This window comes from Drosophila albomicans, chromosome 2L (assembly GCF_009650485.2).
Source record: "Drosophila albomicans strain 15112-1751.03 chromosome 2L, ASM965048v2, whole genome shotgun sequence".
NCBI classification, from domain to species: domain Eukaryota; kingdom Metazoa; phylum Arthropoda; class Insecta; order Diptera; family Drosophilidae; genus Drosophila; species Drosophila albomicans.
In genome coordinates this window covers 5,404,464-5,428,062 of record NC_047628.2, presented here as the reverse complement: position 1 = coordinate 5,428,062, position 23,599 = coordinate 5,404,464, and the positions used below count along the sequence as shown (strand labels likewise).

Here is a 23,599-nt window from a genome sequence, read left to right as displayed (position 1 = left end):
GCAAAGATTTGTTACGTCCAATTGAAGCCATTCACTTAGCAATCCCTATACATTTCGCTAGCTGTATTAGTCGTAAAGCATTTGACCACAGACAGCTTTTGTCAGCCTAAAATAACAGAGACGTCATCAACCATTAAATTAAAAATCTACTTAAACTGCAAATGCCTTGTTATACTTACAACTTTTATTATTTTAATTCGTTTTCTATTCATATTTCTCATACATGCACTATAATTTAAATGATTTTAATTCTCGATATGTGTTTGGTTTTTCTTTTTCTTATATATTTTAGTTCCATTTAACGTTGCATACCTTAAGGCGTAACTAACTGTGTGTGTGTGTGATGGGTTGAGGGAAAAGTGGATGCATAAAAATGCCTTTAGCGTTAAACGCTCAAATATATCATGGTATAATAATTAAAACATTACTCATCTTTCGATTTATGCGATGTCATTTCAATGTGTAAGCACAGCAATTAAGCAGAATGCAATAATCTTCGAAAGAGATGGTGAATTTTCCTACTCAGGTCTAAGCTAAGTTCATATTGGTTGTGGCTACACATTGGATTTCCATGCAGCAAGCTCTCTTTGGCTTTCTTGCATTTTGTTTCTTCGGGGGCGGATCATAACTAGGGTCTTCATTACTATGGGCTATACGAGTAAGTATCTGCTGTATATGTATAGTATTTGTATATGTATTTGTAAGTATTTCAATCTAATTGTATCTGCTAGTTCGTCTCTCCTTAAGCCTTAACGCTAGTGAAGTACATCGTATGTTGTATGGATATGTAGCTACAAGATACATTTCGCTTTGGCTAACATACACTTAAGCTAAGCCTAGACCGCAACGTTATTAACAATGTTGGTAACAATACCAGCCACGCTATGGCCACCGAGCAGTTGGCATCGTCGCTGTCCCCATCACCGTCGAGTGCGGGGTCTGAGGGGCTGCCGTTTCCTGTTGCCGCATTTTGGGTTTTATCTAGGAAGGATTTTTGTTCTGATAAACCGATTTCATTCAAATTCGATTGATAGCGCGTATCTTGGGGTGTTTTATTGATGGAGTCGAGATCGAACATGAGAGGCAAGAGAAAGCGTTAGAGTTTAAGAAATGGGGCAGAGAGAGAGAAAGCGAGAAAGAGAAAAACAAAGGTGTTGAGGTAAAGTGAACAAGGTGCCAGGAAGGTTATGAACAACTGAACAACAGTTTTATTCACATAATACTTACTTTTATCCTGCCCATATATGGAACGCGTCGAATCGGAGTTTCCATAACCGATATTATTAATGCCGCCCTCACCCCAATGCGATTCGGTTGTGTAAAGTCCCGAAGAGGCTGTGGTTGGTGGATACGAGACTGCAAAGAGATATTTAATATATATTAATATTTTAAAGTTTTACTAAGAATTTAAATTTGTTTTCGCCAGATGTGAGCTTAGGGTACAAAAATACAAAGACGTGTTGTTCCTTTTTTCATTTGTTTTTTCATCGTTGCTTATTGTTTATGATTACTTTACATATTTTTATTTTTATTAGTCAAATTTATTCCAATACTCAGTTGTTGTTGTTGCTGTTGCTATTCGCTATTTGCCCGCGCAATTTGCATACAAATTTATCAATTTTGACATTTTCAGCACGTTTCATTCTATTTGATTTCATCTTTTTGTTTTTTTTTTTTTCATTCATTATTTTATTTATTTAAAATTGGTGCTGTCTGTTGTTTTGGCCTCACTCCGCTGCATATGCGTATTTTATACGCCCGAGTTGATTACGCAAAATGCTAATTATTTGATATTTTCATTATGTGACAACACTCCCACGTTTCACGTTGTATTTGTCTCCCATCTCCCACACAATCATCAACTTGCAATTGCCCATATAATTAAAGCCACTTCTCTCACAGCTCTCTGGCAACATCATCGATATTTTTCAATTAAAGTATGTTTCAATTATGCTGCCCCCGAAAATTTTCTGCTCGCTTGCCCATATTGCAACTGCGATTCGCAGCGACTATTTCAAATATGTAAAATCATTTTGATTGTCAAACGCTTTTCAGTCATGATAGTACTTATTATATTAAATGTTCAATTTTCCACCGCAATCTCATTAGAATCTAATTAAAGCTTTGATTTGCATTCCCTTTTAAAATGGTTTCAGTTACCAGAGCACTTTGAATTATTCAAATGTGCATTAAAAATAACAGATTCTCTTCTCAAAACTTAGCATTATTTTATTAAATTGTGTGAAATAAAATTGAAGTTCCACACTACTTTATTTCATTTCAATTATTTATAATTACACTCTGAGTTGTATTTAAGTTAATTGCACAATCGACAGGAAGCATTACCTTCAATCTTTCGGCAACTTTAAGCTGCCCTCAGCAAATCCATCACGTAATTAAACTAAAAACGTGATATTAACTCTCAACTTGAGCTACAAAATTGAAGCGTTGCAAAAGCAAAAGCAAAAAAAAAAAAACTAAAAACGAGGGAGAATACGTTACATGCTCTCTACGCCATTGAAGGGATAGAAATTTAAGTTTCTCTGAGGTTTGCAGCTCATGTGATTCTTACCCCAGTTCTAGTCGCACTCGCAGTCGGAGTCTTTTCTCCTCTTCTCCTGCTATTGGGAAAAACTTCTGTCACGACAATCCTAGAGCCGGGACCAGCCCAGCCAATTCCACACCTCAACCAGAGCACGTGACTTGATTTTCAGTGGCTTGATTATGGCTCTGAGCAGCTGCCATAGCACACTTTGTCTGGCTCTCTCTGTTTCAGATCGCCAACCCTGAACCAAGTACCCAGTAGGGTATTCAAAGGTGTTAAGAATTCGTCTTAGCACATCTTCCTTTCCTTCCTCTCTACTGTTTTTTGCCCGAAATAAAACTGAGCTGTGCTTGGCCGCTGGTCAGCAGCGTGTCAGGCAATTAAGTCAACCCATTTGTGGGCCATTGTGGTTGAGATTTTCTTTGTTCTGGCTTTTTGTGTGTGTTGCCTGGAGTTGCTTTGTTCGCCTCAATGGATAAATGGCTGAAATTTGTCAATTTGTGTTAGGGCCAATGCGGCAGTTTCTCAACTCCCCAACCCAGCCATTGGACATGACTCTCTTAATTAGCCGCATTGGCTTAAAGCCAAGACTCATTAGAGGTGAACAGTATTTCATGTTAAAATTATTATTTTCATCTGTTCGACTTTGAAGTAGAAATGAACTGAGCATCAGCCTCAATTAAAACATTTTATTATAATTCGCTGTTTTTTTAAGTGAGTAGCAAACTTCTCGCTCTGCAAGTTGCTTGCAAGCAAATATTGCAAAAGATGCTAGCGATGCATTTCAAACCAAAACTACTGCACCATGTGGCGTATGCGTAACATATTTTGCTCAACTGTCTCGTGATGTTTTTGCAACTTTTGTTTGGCAAACAATTAAAAATACATTTGATGGCAACTTTTCAACAAACTGTCGACGACGAGTGCTGTGTGTGTATATGTGTATGCTGAGTGCTTAATGGTGTCGCAGCCAGTGAATTTTTGAGCAGTTATTTACTCACCATACAGTCGTATAATGCCATCAGTTTCGCCTCTGGGATTCTTGGCTACACACTTATAGATGCCATCATCGCCGCTTCCCACATTGATAATTGTGAGTTTCATATGCGTTTTATAAGCAGGCACGCCGACACTTGATTCGACTCTAAAAACATGAGAAAAAACGATAGTTTCATTTCAGTTCTTTACTACTTTTATCATTCACTCACTTGTATTTGTATGAATCGTGTATGATTGGTCCCTCGCCGCGTGTCCAGTAATTCAGAGAGGTTGGATGCGCCTCCGTAAAACATTCGATGGTGACATTGAAACCTTCGGGCGCACCAACCAATTGATGTGGTATCAGCAGCATGGGTGGAACTGTAAGCGAATGACAATATCGAAATATAATATTGTTCAAATCAAAATAATAACAAGTGAGAAAGTTACAATCGAGTGTGCTCCACTGTACCCATTTAAGAAAAAGCAAAACAATATAAAACATAAAATATACCACACAAATCTAGTATGTTGATATAGTACATTCAAAATATATCATAGATTGCAAAATATACCACATTTATATATTTGAATTGTGAAATTAATTATGTTGACTTCATTTTGAACTGCTAATTATAGTGGATTATTTTTTGTTTGCTTCAAGTATAAGCTTTGATAATGTAAACTATTGTCACTTCATTGGCAGCACTTTAGGGATTTTCAAAGCACTTGTTTACCACGCTGTTAAACACTTCAGCTCAGATAATGACCACTCACCTCACTTAACCCGTTGACAAGTTAATTAAGTTGCGCATTTTGTCATACTTAAGCCGCGTGATACTTAATACACTTTTGATTAAGGTAAATGGGAAAAAAATGCTCTGGCGTGGAAGCAGAAGCAAACCCATCAAAAGGCAGCCTTAAGCTCAGGTGCTTGACGATACTTTTCATAAACATAAAAACGGCGCTAATTTGTGTCCAAGCTGATTAAAATTTCAATTGGTCGGGGGCAAAGGGAATTATCAGCTTACAGCGGAGAGTGCTTGGCGAAGAGAAGCTGTGAAAAACCCTTCAGGTTTGAGCCGCAGCTTAATTGTCAGCTCGTGGCGGGCATAAATCAACAAAAGGTAAAACAGACAGCGAAATGACAAGCCAAATGAAAGAACCAAGGCTGAATGGAGGAACCATTGTGTGAAGCCCAGGCATTTTTTGTGCTCGTCCTAATGATGATGACAGGCCGAGGCTGAGGCTTAGTTTGAGTCTGAGGCTGACAATAACTATGGAAAATGCACAGAAGAAAAAAGATATTCATTAGTGCTCATTGAGAGAATGTGAAAAAATGGAAAACTGCGACTCGCATTTAATATCTTAATTAAAACTGTGCGCAGTGCTGCACATGAATTGTGGGCAGAACTTGTCACAGATCTCAACGTTCTCTTTTTTTTCGTTTGATTATTTTTTTTCGTAATTTTGAAAGGACATTGACAAAATATTCTATAGGTGTCTTTTATATAATTACAAGGCGCAAGAACTCAACAGATGTACGCAAATAACAAACAGTCTGAAAGACTGAGGATGCGACTGAAAAACAAGCCAAGCAAAATACTGAATAATGCTATTCATAAGATTTTTCATGAGATGCATTCGCTGAGAGAAAAAATAGTTTTCTGTTTTCTATTTTTTTTTTTTTTTTGTTAAGTTTTCTTTTTACCTACTTTCAATGTGTGAGTTGTGTGCGAACTGTAGCGAACTTTCTCATGGGCAAAGAAAAGGCGCAGCCTCCTGACTTGCCGACTTGCCTCTCAATTTAAATGAAAATCAGTTGCATAAAAAATTATACTTAAGATCTGGCCCGACTTGCATTTGCATAAACCAGAGCGCCATAGAGCCAGAACCAGAACCAAAATGGGAACACAACCAGAAACCAGAGAAAAACGACAGAACTGTTGGACGAGCCAAACAACTAGTAGAATGTATGCATAAATTGGACTTGAAACTTTGTTTGTCAATATGCAGACAGGAGGGAAAACTTATAAACTTACCAAAATGAATTAAAGAGATTGCTTGGCTTGCTTGTGCTTTACTCTGGTCAGAAGAGGTCACCACTTACGACTATGAAAAATGCTCTAATAATATTATTCAGTCTGAGAACCACAACGAGCTGCAAGTTTACCAAAGGTCTTGCATATTATATTAATCAAGGAGACTGCAATTTACTTTCCGAATGAGATTCTTTAAAGTTATTTTTTGAAAATCAAAATTATTTGACAAACATTTGTAATTGTAATCACAAATAAACATTACTTATTCTAAATAATTATTTGGTAAAAAGGGCTGTAGTTGATGGGTATTAATTACTATGCAAGTATAGTATACATATATAATATTATACTCCAGTATATTTTATACTCTATAAAATATTTTTAATGTAGTTAAATATACAGGATCTGCAAAATATATTATTGTTTTGTATGTCCATTAATTTTATATATTTTTATTATAATATAGTTTTCGGATCCTTTTTCTTCTATTCAAAATATGGGGGGAATATCTCACACTAGATTGTAGCTTTCTTACTTTAATTAATCTAATCATCTAATCAATAGTTTTGTATATCTAAATTATTTGTTATTTATTTAAATTATTTAAATTCTCTAATTTCCAGATATTTAACCAAATCAAAATACAATCAACTGAATGCCATTATCATCATCTTGGCCATTTGCTATTACACTAATTCCGCAAACATTGTTCCAACATCCTTTGTTGCAATCAATTCGCCCTCTTTCTACCCTCCCAACAATGGTATACAGAGCGGCAATTTTGCCGCACTCCAAGCTCGTAACGAGGCTTCATTAACTGCTAATTTTCAAGTTGTTTACACTCGGCAATGGCACCTTGCAATTTTCTCTAAAAACTGACAGACAAAACTGTCACTCAATGTCCAACTGACTACTGATGAAAACAGCAAGCCACTCAGCGACCCCTTCTCCTCCCCACTCCATTTACTTCTTCGTTCTGGCCAGCAACTGCCAGGCTAAATTATTGTTGACTCAAGTCCTTTTTTATAGTAGTAGCTACCTGACTCGCCACTGGCCACTTAGCAGCCTCGCTAGCTGCTGCTGCCCTCGACTTCTTTTCAGCTTTCACAATATTGTCGCCACTCAATTGTAATTTAAATCAGTGCCAAGGAGTGGGCAGGAAATGCTTGTCGTGTTGACTGTCTAAAGTCACTCCCAAAGTCGAGTACTTTTCTGATAGACTTTACTCTAACAACGGGCATAGAAATTTTGTGTCTTGTTTGAAAACATTTGTAACTTATTCAGCGTTTTCCAAGTCAAAGAACAACATCTAAAAATTCTGTAGAGTTTTGTTTATATTTTATGTAGTTAATATTAGATTACTTCTTTTAATCTAAAATTAGTGAATTCAATATATATATATCATAATTAGCATAACAAACATGAACGTATATAGTTTTAAATATCCTTCACTTTGTTTTATGCTCACTCTTTATATTAACTGCCTTTTTATCTGTACATTCAGTAACGAAAATTTAAGTTAATTCTATATATAGAATATATTTAAAACTAAGTAAATGTTGTATTATTTGGAAACGGATTTTGACAATCAAACAGTCTTCATCTAAAACTAATATGCAGTTAGTGCGTTAGTTCCAGTTGAGTTTTGATCTCTGTCTGATCTGGTCATTGGCATTTTAAAGCTCTGCTAAGCAGCGACAAATTGTATAAAAAGCACAACGAAATTATATCAATGCTGAAGTATCTGGCTTGCATACCAAATTACCTGCTTAAGTTGACGATTTGAAAGGCAAACGGAGACTTGCAGAAACTGGGAATCGCTTTTTACAAGTGGCGCCAGGTTAAGGGTCGTTCCCAGCATATGTTGCCCCATACAAGTAGTATGTCCTGCTGCTGCACAAGCCAAACAAATCAGTATGCAGTCAGAAATGTAAGAAACAAACTCGTCTACACACACTCACACTCAGGCACACACACACACACTCGGAACGGAAACAGTAGCTGAATTTGTTGCTTCCTGTTTGTTAAGCAACGCACGCCACAATAAATGTACAAATACTGAGCAAACGAGAAGAGAAAGTGGGGAATGAAGAAAGAGGAAGCGAGAGAGAAGGAGCTATATATGTGTCCTGGCTAAAGGACATATGCAAGCTGTCACAGTTGTTTTAACAAATTGTTTGGGGAGGTTCAACACACACTTTTTCTATGGGCAAAAATGAATTGGAAATTTGTTTCTCCTTTTTCAGCTTTTCCTACAAATTGTTGAACAGCAACATTTTTCAAAATCAGCGTACGATTTCATATGTATTTATTTTTTATATTAGAGCAAAAGTCGTTTCCAAGCACTACTTTTCGTAGATTGCTCTGTGAATCATCTATTGGCACATCAAGTCGAAATACTCAAATTGCATTTTGTGGCTTCTCCAACTGCTTGAGCTCTTGTACAAAGTGCATACAAATTGTGGCATTAAAACAGGCACCAGATTATTTCTGTTAATTGTGTGCTCATCTATACAAGAAGATTGCCCCAGTTGCTGTACTTAAAGCAGAGCTCGTGAATTTTTAGATAAAACTCTTTCGAGTAGATTTAATGGACTATCTCAGTTACATCTATTAAAGAGGTTATTTGCAACTTGTCTTTTAAAACTTAAAGGGCTTAGCTGGCATAAAAGTTGTAGAAATTCTATTACATCATACATAATTATTTAAAAGAAGTAACAAAGCAACAATCCCCCAATTTTTCATAAAAGCAAATCCGTGTAAAAACGGTATTATCGATAAGACATATAAAATTAATGTACTGACACAACACTAAAATATACCAACAACTATATTTTGCAGATCTAATATCGACTTTTCCCAAATAGAATTATCTCTTGAATAACTACTAAGTTTTTAATTAGAAAGCAACACATTTTTAAATAAGGACTACAGTTATTATCATTTTCACTTAATTTGTAATTTTACAATACGTCAATGAATAAGATTATGCAAAAATCGAAATAATTGAACTAATACCCTAACACTTTTTAAAATATTGTATGATATTTTGTATTGATTACCCATCTCAAGCCAATTAAATTTTAAAATGGAATACTTCTGTAAAATAATTTCCACGTTCGATTTCAATACTTCTACACAACAGAATACTGCAAATCTGTGTTAGCTCTTCTTTCTGGCCTTTTTTGAGTAGTGCTTCTCTCCCTTTCTCTTCATCTTCTACGTGTCCCATTTTTTGTGCAGCAATCAGGCATTTGCTGGTGGCTTTTTTATAGCTCAGCTCTGCACACGTGTAATTTGTATTGCGCTTTTTTATTTGCCGAATGGGAAGCTAGTGCATATGCAGTGCTTACTGGATGGGTTGTTGGTCTGCGCTGGTTTGCTGGCTATTGGATACTAGCGAGTGGTTACTTGTTACTTCATAGTGTTGCCCTTTGGCCTTTGGTTTTGTTTGACTGTCGCTGGTTTGTTTTGTTAGCGACCCAGCGAATGTCGTGCTCAAAACAAAAATAGATTTATGCTTGCGGCATTTTTAAGTGACAGCAAACGAGCAAATTTTGTGTGACGACTGAGCTGCCTGCCTGCCTGCCTACCTTGCCCCTCCACCCTCTACCCTCGACCGCACACACTCCCTCAATTGTTGGCCGCCTTTCTGCTGACATGACAGCACACGGACAACATGTGATATGACTGTCGCTTGTAATAAATCTTAAAAAGAACTGCACAGTGATTTCGAGTATGCGCTTTTGCGTACATTTTTTTCTAGGGATTTTACAAACTAACTACTGCGGCAGCCACAAGTGGTGCCACAAATTGCAATCAGCTCAGCACAGTGGGCTTTGCATGTTGGCAGTTGACGTGCATCAATTAAAAATTAAAACGTTCTACCTCTGGATAATAGTGAACGGAATTCGATTTGCAAATATAATTGTTAAATTATTAAATATTGTGACCAATAGCACTTGCTAAAAATTCATATTATTTTCAAGCTGTTTGAGTCCAATCGAAAAGATTGTGTAAATATTTCAAAAAATATATTAGTTCATTATAACTAAATTTGCTGATACATATTATATTTATAAATTATGAAGTATCTTAGTTGAAAATCATGTTTTTGTAATAGAAAACTTTTTCAAAGCTGACATTAAAGTTCGACTGAAATATTTTTACGTAATTATTATCACTATTTAAATTGTAAACTGTAATGTAAACACATTTATAGTTATATTTGTTTAAAGTACCAATGACATGATTTCTGTCATCGTTGCAGTCATTTTAACCACTGTCAGATCAACTTTAATCCACATTCGCGAAATGGAAATTTGAGTTGCCCGGACAACGGTACAAATAACACTCGAACGTGAGGACTACATTTATTCCTACTATTCCTATGCGAGAGCACTTCTACTTTCTGGTCCTCTAAAATCCGAGAGTACAAATTCATATACGCAGTTTTTGTTGGCCAACAACCGATGTTGGTCAACACACGTAACACGTAACGTAAAATAAATTGAAAATCGTTGTCGAACTGCGGAGACCAATGCATAAACTATAAAACAGTGTTTAGTTTTTTCGATAAATTTTTCAGAAAAATCTCGAGTTGTAACAAAATTGTTAACGCAGCGTGCAGCGAGCTGTGAGTGCTTAGTAAATGTTGCTACAAAAAATATGGTCAGCAACATGCAGAGAGAAAGCGAAAAGAGTCACTTTATCATTTTGCCATGACAAACAGTCATATACGTGTATTCCCCTCCCTCGATTGTCCCCACGTTTATACTCACAATCCACGCTGACTTTGATGCGCTTGGAAACCGTGGGTGGAACCCCATTGGATGCAATGCAGAGATAGGCGCCCATGTCCAGGCGAGAGATGCGAGTTATCTCCAGCGTATCACCCTCCCATTCATTGACTGCAATGCGAGATGGAGGGCGAAGAGAAGTCAGTCAGGAATTGGTGTTTAATGATTGATGCTCAATGGAGCCTGTCCGATGCGCTTGCGTTTGCACTTACCTATGTGATTCTTATTGATGGCTATGCGCGAATTATCATCACGTTTCCATTTGATTATGGGGCGGGGACTGCCGCTGGCCCGACATCTCAGCGATATGTTGGCACCCTCGCGAACTATGACATCGCTGGAGCTGAGCGAGTCATCGATATTCGGTGGCACTGTAAATAGTTTTGAATGCGAAAACCAAATGAATAATGTGCTAACTCTTGGATCAGAATCAAAATTTATTCTAGCTAGCTAAATGGTTGTACCCTTAATCCGCTTAAATACCAACAAACAAACCACACACGCCCTTTGGCATTCAACTGGTCATCATGAAGCCCATTTAAGATTAAAGACCCCGCCAAACCCACGCATCCATACATACATACATATATAATAACATAATATCGTAAATATTTGCCACCATTGTCCTCTCAACTCTCGCAATGGGCAGACCAACAAAACATAGTACCATAGTAGTAGCATTTTAAGCGGCCAGTTAAAATAGGTGATAAATTGCATTGTTTGTTGGCGTCAATTTGGTTGCAACAGGAAATTGCAATTGCAACTGAAATGTTTTCAATTTCGATTCGCAGCATTCAATATGCATTTCATAATTATTCCTGTAATTGTGCAATTGCTGCACAATATGAATGCAATATTGTTTCCACTCGAATCAAACGGTAAAAGTCACTTTAACATTGCTTAATGTCTGCAAACGATTACGCTTAGCTCTACTCAGGTGAAGTTTGCATATTATTATTGATATTTATTTTTTTTAGGTAATAGTATCATTTTACGACTTTGACTCAAAATATCTCAATTTAAATTTTGCTATCTACAAAATACAGATTAAGTTTCAAAATTGAAATTTTCAGCCCTCTATATTTCTTTTATTTTTCATCTTTCGCTTATAAGAATTAATTTATATATATAGTTACGATGCTTAACTATTTTAGTTTCATAAAATGTTAAACCTTATCTTTCTTCTATATAATTCTTGTATTTTCCATCTTACGCTTATAAGAAGTATATTTCTATAAATAGTTATGATGCTTAACTATTTTAGTTTAATAAAATGTTAAACCTTATCTTTCTTCCATGTCCAAAAATAATTTAGTTAGGACTTTATTTCTGTAGCAAATAATTGTTAATAATATTTGGCATATTCAAATCAATCCAAATCGATTTATTTTATTTTATTTAATTCATTTATTTCTATTTGAACGCATAATTAAATACAATTAAATGCAGTTTGAATGCTCAATTGCGCAGTTATCAGTTTATTAAGAAATCGAGTTTAGGGTGTACACAAAATTAAATCATATTTAAATTTAAAATGAAAATACTAAATCAAAGTTTAAAATATTAAATGTTTCAATATTAAGCGTCACAATAAAGAAAAGGCCACGTAAGAACACGAAGTTTTTTAAACAGCCTCGCTCACGCTCATCTTGGTATAATTTAAACAAAGACAATTCATAAAATTATTATAAATTATTATACTATAAAAATAAAAAATTAGTTTGTGTTTTAGTGCTCTTAAATATGTCGCCTTCGTCGCATAGAACTTTTAGTATAACAAGACTATCGATGTAGCTAAACTATATTTAATTTTGTTTTTAATAATAATAAATTTAATAAATTTCTAATATTACTGGGTATTTTTTCCGTTCACATTTTCGCACTAGGACTGCATGTGTTTTCACAGTTTGATTAGATAACTGTTTGACCATAGTAAATACAAATATTTAGCAGCGAATAATTTCTTTCACACGTCGCATTTAAATATTATTTTTGGCGTTGGCTATTCTCCTGCTATTGTTATTGTTATTGTTGGGCACGAATACTCGCGTACTAGTGTGAGCATAATTTTTTTTAATTAAAAAATATGCGCTGCCGTTTGGTTGAATATCCCATGAATTTTTAATAATTTGTTTGTTTGCCAGCCAGGAAAATAATTCCGCCTGGGCAAAAGAATCACTGAACTGTGCACTGGACACACGCACACCAAAATTTTGCTTTCGGCTTCTTCGGTTGCCTGCTTTTTGTTTTCTCACTTTCTCTCTCCCTCTCTCTCGCACACACATTCTTTCTTCCTTTCTCTGTCTCGTACAGTGTGTGCGATTTTACCACGCTTTAAGGCAAATAAATTATTTTTTAATTCACCGCGTATTTGTACAGGATTTTCGTGTGGCGCTTGCCTCGATTTCTCTTTCTGTCTACCTTTAGGGCATTCTGATTCTGCAAACGCTGCCTTTCGGTTGCCCAGACGATGATTAGATTTCCCAGCATTTAGTGCTTAATTTCGTCAGCTCAACTCACCTACAACGTTCAGATAGCCGAACTGCGTTTTCGCCGTCACGGTGTTGATCTGACACATGTAGCGTCCTTTATCCTCCTCGTGCACATTGTTGATGTGCAAATACCAAGTGCGATGTCGATCGTGCTTGTCGTGCGTGACACTGATGCGCGGATTCCGCGTGATCACGTGATTATGGACCGTGAGTATCGCCGATTGCTCAAAGTGCATCCATGCAACCTGGAATATAATAATTTTACATATATGTAAACTTTATGTTATTAAAGTGATTGCTTTTAATGGTATTTAAATATTTTATAAGTCTATCCGATAAGCTTTCCAGTATCGTGCTGCTGGGTTTTCAATATTCAATGTATTTCGATACATTATAATTTATTCCGCATTACAAAACTCTAGGAAGTCTGTTAACAGAAATCTGTTATAGGACTTTCGACATATGTAGAAATTTCGGACAAAAGTTAAGGGGAAAAAAAATTTTGTTGGTTTATTCTTCATACCTACAGGAAAAATATATAACAGACCTGATTATATAGCCGAAATCTAAAAAGCGTAAAGCTACAATCACGATACTTGGTACCTGCAATCATAATTGCAATCTTTATGATTTGCGATCAGATACAAATTGTAGATGTTATTTAAGAAAAATTGTATATGTCGGGTCCTAAGACCCGAATCGAATTCTATATTTGGTGTAATTAGTTACTTTGGTTGATAATCTCGTATATTTTGTAGCTTATGGTGTCTTTTGAATGTAATAGCTTATTGATACAACAAATATAGAATTCAATATATAAATTGGGTATATTTTAAGAATAATACTCGTAATGGTATTTAAATATTGAATACGTCTATCCGATAAGCTTTCGAGTGGCTGGGTACACAACATTCGGTGTATTTCGATACATTATAATTTATTTCACATTACACAACTCTAGGAACGTAAGTCTTAACAGAAATTTGTTATAGGACTTTCGACATAGAAATTTAAAAAAAAAAAGTGAAGGGGAAAGAAAATTTTGATGGACGATTCTATTTTTTATACCCACAGGAAAAATATGTAACAGGCCATATTATATAGCCGAAATCGAACAAGCTAAAAAGCTACAATCACGTTATTTGGTATCTGCAATCATAACTGCAATCTTTATGATCTGATCAGATACAAATTGTAGATGTTATTTAAGAAAAATTGTATAAAGCAAAACAAAACTGCTGCTGTTGTCGTGCCTTAGTTGTGTTGGTTGATAATCTGGTGAATTTTGTAGTTTATGGTGTATTTGGAATGTAATAGTTTATCTATCGATCCAAATATAGAATTCAATATATAAATTAGGTATATTTTAAGAATAATACTGCAATACCAAAAACAACTTTCCTCCCACAAAATTGTTCATTCAATATACGGATGGTAATAAATTATACGCAAACTATAACTTGAATTATTAACACACTGAGTAAAATGAACATTGAGAACAAATGTGCTTAAATATTTTAGATAAATAGAAATTGAATTGATGTTGAACTTTTCTTTATATCTGCTAATGATGATTATAAATGAATGAATGGATTATCACAGTGCTAAGCACGATTGGAATTTTTTTCAACGAAAAAATATAAAGAAGAGAAAGTATGAAATGTTTTATTAATTAAGCATCTGCAAAAAAAAAATCAATGTGTAATGAGCGATAATGATTTGATTACTTGTCAAAAGAAAGACATCGACTGATGGGATTCAAGCAGGAAAAACAGAGACTGATAAAGAGCAAACAGTAAAAGCAAGAAAAGAGTTTTGAATAAGGCAAAAGCCATAGGAAGAGTCAACTAATTAGCGGCTGACATTGCGCATACGCCATGTGCTGCTAGTTAAGTTTATTTACTTGAAACTGGCCATAACGAGCAGCTTTTCGGTCTCCATTGCAATTGCGCTTTATCCCGAGAGGGAGAAGGAGAAAAAGATCAAGCACTAGTTGGATTTTCAAATTTAAAGACATCATTACCATGAAAATGGAAAACACGGCTATGAATATCAAAAGCACTTCAATTGATGCAACGATGGGGCAAGCGAACGTCTTAGAGCATCATTACCGAGTACTCCAAATGCTGCTTCAAGTAGCTCAACTAAACTGGCTGCCTGCTGACTGACTAAGCCACTGTGCAAACGAAAGAGAGAGAGAGCGAGCATGTAAAAGAATGCGTCTCTTTCTAACAAGATGGCTGGCGCCACCTGATATCTTGACTGTATTTTGGCTTGGCAGCCAGGAAATAGAATCAAATTGAGGTGTAAATGAGAGCAACAAGAAAACGAGCGACCGATGACGACAAAGCGTCGCACACGTGAAACGTGCATCGCATCCAGTAAATAAAATGCCAGCCAGAAAGAGGCAAGTGGCGAAAAAAACGAACGCAGAAGAAGCGTAGCAAAAAGCGTAGCTCGAGTCGGTTTAGCTGATGGCATGTTTAAGTAGCTCTGTCTGTGTAAGTAAGATTACCCCCGACCTTCCTCATCGAATCCCCGCTCACCCTCGCTTCCTCTTGCATCCTGCATTGCAGTGACTGGCAGCTTCGTTACATGTATTGCATGCGTGTAATTCATAGCTATCACCGCACACTTTCACGCCCCGGACATGAAACCCGTTCAGTTTATTTTTATATGCGACACTATGATGCAATTTTCTCGCTTCCGCTTTTTGCCAAACGCTTCTGGGTTTCCCACTTCGTTTTTCTCTTCTTTCAACTTTCATTTTTATGTTGTATTTTTTTCCTGCTTCTGCTGTTGATGCTGAGCTGTGAAATTGCAACCGAGTACGTGCGCACATTGATGTCTAACCCGAGTATGTTGCATGCCTTTAGATGTTATTAAACAGGTTTTAAAGGTAACTAGGAAGGTGGTCGGGTCGGGTTAGCACTAAACGCATTTATAACCATTCCTCTAGCATGCTAAATTCACCGAGTTGCTCAATTGACCAGCTGCTTAAAACGATATTCAAATATATAAAGTTTTTTGTTCTGACTCGACTGAACGCATAGTCTAAAAAGTAAACGCTTTGAGAATGGCATTTTCAACCAACTCTGTAGTTACAACATTTGATCATACAATTTAAGGAGGGAATTGTTTTGCTTTAAGTAAAGTATGCTTTTTATGTAATGACTATTGAGTGCAAATCGATAAAGTTTAAAACTGTATATACAGTAAAAAAATTTCTATATATTCTTAATATTGCTAATATTTACATTTATATGTTATAGAAAAACTTGTGTTTCCGCATTAAAATATCGATTACAAAACAAATCTTTATCATTTTGATTTATATATACTCCTTTTTATTTCAAGTCAACAATAAATAATTAAGAATATAAAAGATCAAAAAAACAATAAATTAAGAATATAAAAGACCATAAATTTGAAAGTTATTAATTAAAATTCAAATTTAAGAAGGTACCTCATACTCGATCTCCCCGATAGATAATTCCTAGCAATTGAAAAGAGGTTACATATAATAGCAGGGCTTATTGGACATCTGCTATGTTATTTTGTGTTAATTTAATATTAATTATACAATTTACTTATTGTTAAAATAGACAAATTGTAAATAAAAGAAGAGAAAAAAAATGTACGAATTCAGAAATGTAAAAATAACACGTAACTGAAAATGTTTGTATGATTTTTATATTTTTATTTGTTGAATTTTAAATGCCTGTTGTTTTCGTAAAATATTATGCAAAACACACATTTTTGCTATTTTCGTTAGTGACTTAAATGATTGTTAATTAAAATTTCTTAGATATTACATTAAAATTAAATTACAATCGTGCTTACCTTATATGAGCCAAGATTCTTCACTGAGCAACCCAATTTGACATTACGTCCAGCAGGTACAGTTACATTTTCGATGTATTCAGTAAATTCGGGTTCTTCAACAACAGCTGATAAATAGAAGAAATTGAGGAAATACTATTTAGATATTTTTGTATATTTTGTTACATTATTCAAAATTACACATATTAAGAAATATTGAAAATTTTGCTATTTAATGAAGTGGTTGAAACTGAACATCAAAATTCGAAAGTGCTGCTCACAATCATCAACTACTACTAATTGGATAGAAACAGAGTGGGACTAATAAAAAACAAGTAAATACGATTGTATGTATACAAAAATTAATTTAATCATATGTTTGTTAACAATCAACACACACCTTTTTACGGACAGAATGAGTATGGGCCATATTTGCCTTAAATATCAACAAGTTAAACATTTTCACGCATCGTTTTTCCTTTTTTTTATTTCCCTATGTCCAGTGGAAATTTTTCCGTTTCATTTTGAGTTTCCTTCGCAGATTTCATTTAATTTTTAATGACCATAAAAATGGTTAAATGCATTAAATTGCTGTGAAAGCCACTGCAAAAATCTTGCCAGAAATCCTTTTCAATTTTTGCAGCCATTAAAAATGGGAAAGAAAACGTTGTCTCTGCCTCACGAAGTATAAATACACTTAAAATATGCTTTCAGCACTTGGCTATGTCCAAGATATGATTTATATTCAATTTCATTAAATTTTTAAGTGAGAAGACTTTGGAATCTTGAAATGCCTTTTTTATAGCCTTGTGCTTATTAATTAACTTGAGTGTGTTTTTATTTTAGGCGTGAATAACTTATTTCATAACAAAGGAAAAGCAAATACTAATCAGACGAACGTTTGCCTAATTGAATTCAATTGCTTTGAGCGGAACACAAATAAAATAGTATTGCAATTCAATTAACTTGTTAGTTTTGTAATTATTAAATCACGTGGCTGAAATCCAACTAAAGCACGTGAAAATATAATGAGTCGCACACTGCTTGAATAAGGAGAATTTCCCCAATAGTTTGTAAATTTGACTTCTTCATTCGATGTTCAACAAACACTTTTTCGAGGAAATTCATATCAACATATTTACACAATTTATTCATTCGGTCTACGCTGCTCGTTAGTGTGAATTTCTCTCAATGGATTGCTCTTACTTAACATGTATTTTATATTCAAAGACTCTTTAGGTTTCTGTCATTATTGAACGGAAATTCAATTTTTTATTTATACGAGAATCAAAATTTCAATTGAAATTCACATAAACTGTATTTGTTTAACTTAATTTTCGGTGGTTTGTGACACACGCCCGCAAGCTTGATTCAGTTTGTCGGCCATTGCTCCAGCCTAATTAGATATTTATTATGCCCGGCAGACACGCGCACACACACACACACACACACATACACACACACACAAACATTGGCATTTGTATAACATTGCATAGTGCAGAAGGCAGAAGGCTGAAGTCAATAGAATTTGCACTGGCAATGCAACTGCCCCTTGGGTATAAGCACACTCACAAATACACCCACAAACGCACACACACACTCGCTTGTACACTCATGCATGAGCAGTGGGTAAACATTTAACATATTGCATTGGCCACGCCCACAAACAAGTGTACATATGTAGCCTTCTAATTATCAAGCAGCAGAAGCAGCAGCAAAAGTTGCATAAATTAGCCAGAACTCAAGGCAAATGTAACCATGACATTCACATTCACATTCACTTACGCATTCACATTCACATTCGCATTCGCACACACTCACTCACATTCACATTCACTTTTTCTGCTCTTGAATTGGAAAACAAGGAAGCGAATGGCAACCGCAACAAGCAATAAAAAAAGGAGACTTTGCAATTGCCGCTGCAACTCGAGCGTGCAACCTTTTTGCAGCCGCAGTCGCAGTCGCAGTGGCAGCATCAAATTCTCTGCATAATCATGGGATTCCATCCAGCTGCAATTTTCGCGCCAGAGCGCGTGTTTGCATATAAATGCTGTGAGGCCCACAAAATAACACCCGCAAGGGACGTTTATTCTAGAGCAGATCTAGACGACGCATGGATGACCTGCTTGTAGCAAACACGATGATGAAATTATGAATTATTGTTCTAATTATCACAATCTGCATTTAGCTGCAAAGTGTGTGTGCTATTAACATTTAAATACGAAATTCTATTCACTTATTCAAGAATTGTAAATTATGTGTTTACCCCATGATAAATAAAATAAATAAATACAATTTAAGTGGATATGTGTATAACGTAAATATATTCAAGTTTCAAGTAATTCAAATAAATCTAACATGAAGTCAAAGCTATGTTTTTTAAAAGAAAATTATTATTTAAACTTTGTTTGCCTAGCGAAATGTATATTACATTTTATAGAAACAACAATATTATATGCTAAAAATTTAACAAAATGTACTTACAAAATATAAAAATTAAAAAAAATGAACAAAGAAACAATCTGTTTATCTCATGAGTGTGATAATCAAAGCAGAAGACGAATGAATTTGTCAAGCTTAGTCGAAAAAAATAATATTTAAATAAAATTAGATAATATTTAGAATGTGTATACGTTAAATGTATTTAAGCTTGAATTAAATTTAACAAAATGCAAAGGCTATCTGTTATTATGAAATTCTTCATTATATTGAAAAAAAAATACAATAACACAGTATACATTAAATTACAAGATCAGAAGATTACATAAATAAGAATAACTTGGATTTTTGTTTCATCTAGGAACTCGCGTGCTGTATCTCCCAAAGCTATTAATAAATAGCAATATATTATACAATATAGATTCTATAATTTTAACTCATTTTACTTAATTGAAGTTAGTTTCTTCATGCTTTATATGTTTTTTAAAACAGCAGTCGCATATACCCTGTTTTGACAGCTTTATGTTTGACATTGCATAAAAAGTTGGCAATGATATTGGCCAGCAGCAGTTGATGGGCTTGACACAGCGACAGAGACAGTGCGAAAGGCAGATGGAGAAACAGACACCAAGAGAGTGAGAGAGTGAGAGAGAGAGTGAGAGAGAAGAGATGTTGAATGACGATGCGGTTGATGTTCGCCTGTTGCGACATAAATTGCGTTGCCTGAATAAAATTTTGCGCACAGTTAAGCGACATTTGTGATGGTTTTTGTTGCTCTTCCCTTGCTCTTCGCTCTATAGTGGATCGAGCTGCACCTGAGAACAATGACAGCCGGGCGGGCTGCTGCCAGGGCGGCAATATTCATATGTATCCTATCTAAGGGAGGGAAGGGCAGCGGAGGCGGAAGCGAGGGCATGGTTCTGTTTCTCGCTCGGAGCGCTGTCACCGATTTCATTTTTTCACGCCACAACATACTCTCGTTCTCATATCTGTGCAGCTGCTGGCTTTCAATTTTTGGCATATAGCCGTGTATCACTTATGACCCGCGGTGACATCGTGCCAAACTCCCCCCTCTCTCTCTCCACTCCCCACCTCCGACCGCTTCTCCACTTTGCCATTCCCTTTCACATCTCTATCTCTATCTGTATCTCGTATCTCTCGTATCTACGCTTCTCTGGCTGTGTGTAAATATGATTGCCCGGGGTCAGACGCCTGCGAGACGAGTGTTATTGATGGCATCGGACTTTCGTGCCAGCCCTGGGCAAGTGGCATTAAGATAACCAAGATAAGTGCGCCAAATTACACTGTGCAGCCAATTACGAAATCACAAAAAATTATGTTTTGCTCCAATGACGAAATTGAACCATGCATTGTCCTGTTAATACACTCTAAAAACTGTCGGAAGAAGTAAATACCTTAAAAAACAATCATGTTTTCTATTTCATGCAAATCGAAAAGCTTGAAAGTGAGTTTATCTTGCTGTTTGTATAGTGTAATTGCCTATTCTACTTAATTGGTTGTCTTAAACTTCTCTGATTTTGACTTCATAGGAAACGGAAAACAACATTTAATTTAATTTTAAGTAAAATAATAATAAGTCAGGACGAAATATAATCAAAACTTTATTTCTTTTCTTTTTATAAAATACAATCCTAGAGCTTAATATTTTAAATGTTTAATAATAATATTGCTTTTGTTTTGCGACCCCATATGACTAATCAAAAACTATAGGTAATACTTTCACGCCAAATATTATTTTTATTTTTCACAACTATTTCTACGATTTTACGTTATACTTAAGATCGTTACAGTTCAACTAAGGGAAAGTGATTCAAAGAATATAAAACAAGTAAGAAAGCTACAGTCAAGTGTGCTCAACTGTGAGATACCTGCTACCCATTTTTAATAAGAACAAAATAGTGCCGAGTTTTTCTAAAAATTTACCAAATTAATGTACATCAAAAAGTGAATTCTGAAACTAACAATTATATTTGGTATATTTATATATAAAAAAACAGAGTACTAAAATTTTTTATCTGATTGCAACCAAATTTTCAGGAATCATAAATACTGTAGGTTCAATTGTACTCTTTAAACTGATTAACTAAGCTTGTTATTCAATATTATTTGAATTGCCGAAATGTAAGTGGGCGTGGCAAAAATTTTAAGAAAAGTTGATCTGCGTGCAAGCATCGATAAAAGGTTATGTCTCTGAGATCAAAGTATTCATACGGACGGACGGACGGACAGACAGACGAACATGACTATATCGTCTTGGTTATTGACGCTGATCAAGAATATATGCCTGTTACATACATTTCCTTCAGGAACAACATTATAATACCCTTCTACTCAATGAATAGCGGGTATAAAAAGAAGTGTGTTAAATTCTAGTTTAGTTATTTAGTTATCATAATAGAAAACAAGTCTGGAGTACTTACTATTTAAATTCGATGTTGGCACATTGGGCACGCCACCTGCAACAATTACGCCATTGCTGCCAAGAATTGTGTTGCCATTGGCGGCGATGCCACCGCCAGTTGCTGGTATCGTTGATTTGCCGGTGCCACTTGTGTGCTTGGCATTGTTGCCGGAGGCAGCTCCGCCGTTGACGCTGCCGTTGAGTATCTGCGGCAAGATGATCTTATTGGTGGAGTCCCCCGCTGTTGCCGTGAGCACAAGGAGGGCCCCAATTAAATGCCAAGACGGCAGCAACATCAACTTGCCGTTGCCTTGCCACTTTCCCCAGCCAGGAGCACCAATGATGGCCTCGTGGCCTGGCTAAAGTGCATCTCTCTAGGAGTGCGGCTCCACGTTCTCCTTCCTCGGAATGCCCTCGGCGATTTGAATATTTATTCTCTTTTCTCGTTGCGTTGCGATGCGTTTGTCACTCGGATTTCTTTTCACAACAGCTTCATTTTATGAGCATAAAAATTTTAGAAAAATCATTCGGTAGTCAACCAGATTTGTTTATCTGAAAAGTTATAATTGATTAGTTTTTCATTTTTAGTATTTCAAATGCAATTACTAAACTCCTGATTGCGAAATTCTGCAGCCACTTGTCTCTAATCTACTTATCACTTAAAAACACAGCAAATTTAGTTAAACAATTAAATTTTAATTTGAGTGAACATAAAAAATGTTTGCTAACCAGATTTTTTTTTAATTTAATTACAGACACTTTGTTGAACTCATAAAAAAGTGCATAAAATTTGTTCCGCCTTCAGTTTGCTTTTTCTGTTTTTTTTTTTTTTGGTTTTGGTATTTTGGTAAATCTGTTTTTGTCTATGCCAAAATGTTATCATGTGTGCGCCAGCTGAAGAAGTATGTGAAGAGGGATTGAGGGTGGTAAATTGCTTAATTTCATAAGCGAGTCATAAGGGAGAAAGTTTTGTGCGTTTTGTGTGTTCCACAAGCTGTGGACCAAAACCCAAAGGCGACACGCTTAAAAGCCATAAAAAAGTATGGATGCGGATGGCACAGACAGAAAGTTTTTCTATTTTTCTTGTCATTTGTTTTTTCTGGTTTTTGCATTTTTGAGAAGATCACCAACAACACGCACGACACATAAAACATTTCATATTTTTGTTAAACGCAGGGAATGTTGTTTCCAGGCACAAAGTTAACCGGCAATGTAAAAAACCCATGAAAACTTAAGATAAACATAAATTACAGCAGCTTCTAAATTAATTGCCTGCTCGACATCAAGTTAAATATTTCAATTCACATTTGAGAGCGTTATTGAATTATGTTAATATACTCAGCACAGTTTAACAATCACTTTTAGCCTAATTTTTGACAACTTTATCTTTTTTAAGGCACATATTTTTTGATATATTAACACTAAGAACAGTTTCCAATCAAAATTAGAAGATAAAAACTTTCCTAACATTAGTAATTACAGTAATTGACATTGAAAGCTAACATTGTTGCTAGAGAAATATTCAAACTTGCAAGTTTCTTGAATGACATTCACTCAATAAATGTAACGGGTAACAAAATATGTGACACTAATAATATAACAATCCCTGATGAAAGACAAAAATTTGTGGATTTTTTTACATAAATCATTTACAACAATAAATTTTGCCCAAGCTAAGTTTCACTTCACACATTCTCATAATATTGTATTTGACAACATCTTCTGGCTGGCTTTTAATATTATCAAGAACATTTGCTGTGTAGCCTCAAAGTAGGAGAAATTATTGTTTCACTTCAATTATTATTTTTTATTAGTATTATTTAAGGATATAAATGTTTTATCTATCATGGCATAGCACAATTAAAAAAGGAATTCGGGTAAGGAACAAATTTCACTATGCACAATAATTAAACTAGTAGTACTTTCATTTGTATTAAAGTATGAACACTACACATTAAGTATACGCAACGTGGTCGAAGTGATTAGACAATTTTATCAGCCTTCAATTTTTTAAAAGCAATTTTTCACACAGAGAGTTCAATGAACAATAAAACAGAATA

General features: G+C 35.2%; 1 protein-coding gene across 2 annotated transcripts; it reads right to left on the bottom strand.

Annotated features, from left to right (window-relative positions):
• Positions 1-335: 335 nt before the first annotated feature.
• LOC117565212 (lachesin) lies at positions 336-22,029 on the bottom strand. Of its 2 annotated transcripts, none has more exons than XM_052002690.1 (9): positions 21,559-22,029; positions 16,700-16,806; positions 12,885-13,101; positions 10,577-10,735; positions 10,347-10,475; positions 3,754-3,904; positions 3,547-3,689; positions 1,228-1,356; positions 336-1,041 (listed from the first exon to the last, which is right to left on the bottom strand). In XM_052002690.1, exons 1-9 carry the CDS (start codon positions 21,833-21,835, stop codon positions 815-817), a joined length of 1,539 nt encoding a protein of 512 aa, XP_051858650.1. In that variant the 5' UTR covers positions 21,836-22,029; the 3' UTR covers positions 336-814. The 2 variants fall into 2 exon arrangements, with proteins under 2 accessions (XP_051858650.1, XP_051858651.1); XM_052002691.1 differs by having other exon boundaries at positions 336-981.
• Between the last annotated feature and the right edge of the window lie 1,570 nt (positions 22,030-23,599).

Excerpts from the sequence above, each read along its gene's own strand:
- LOC117565212 (XM_052002690.1), bottom strand. The coding sequence starts at position 21,835 with ATGTTGCTGCCGTCTTGGCATTTAATTGGGGCCCTCCTTGTGCTCACG. Across the intron at positions 10,476-10,576 it reads CATCAATAAGAATCACATAG|TCAATGAATGGGAGGGTGAT; the intron begins GTAAGTGCAAAC and ends CTCGCATTGCAG. Across the intron at positions 3,690-3,753 it reads CACGATTCATACAAATACAA|AGTCGAATCAAGTGTCGGCG; the intron begins GTGAGTGAATGA and ends TCATGTTTTTAG.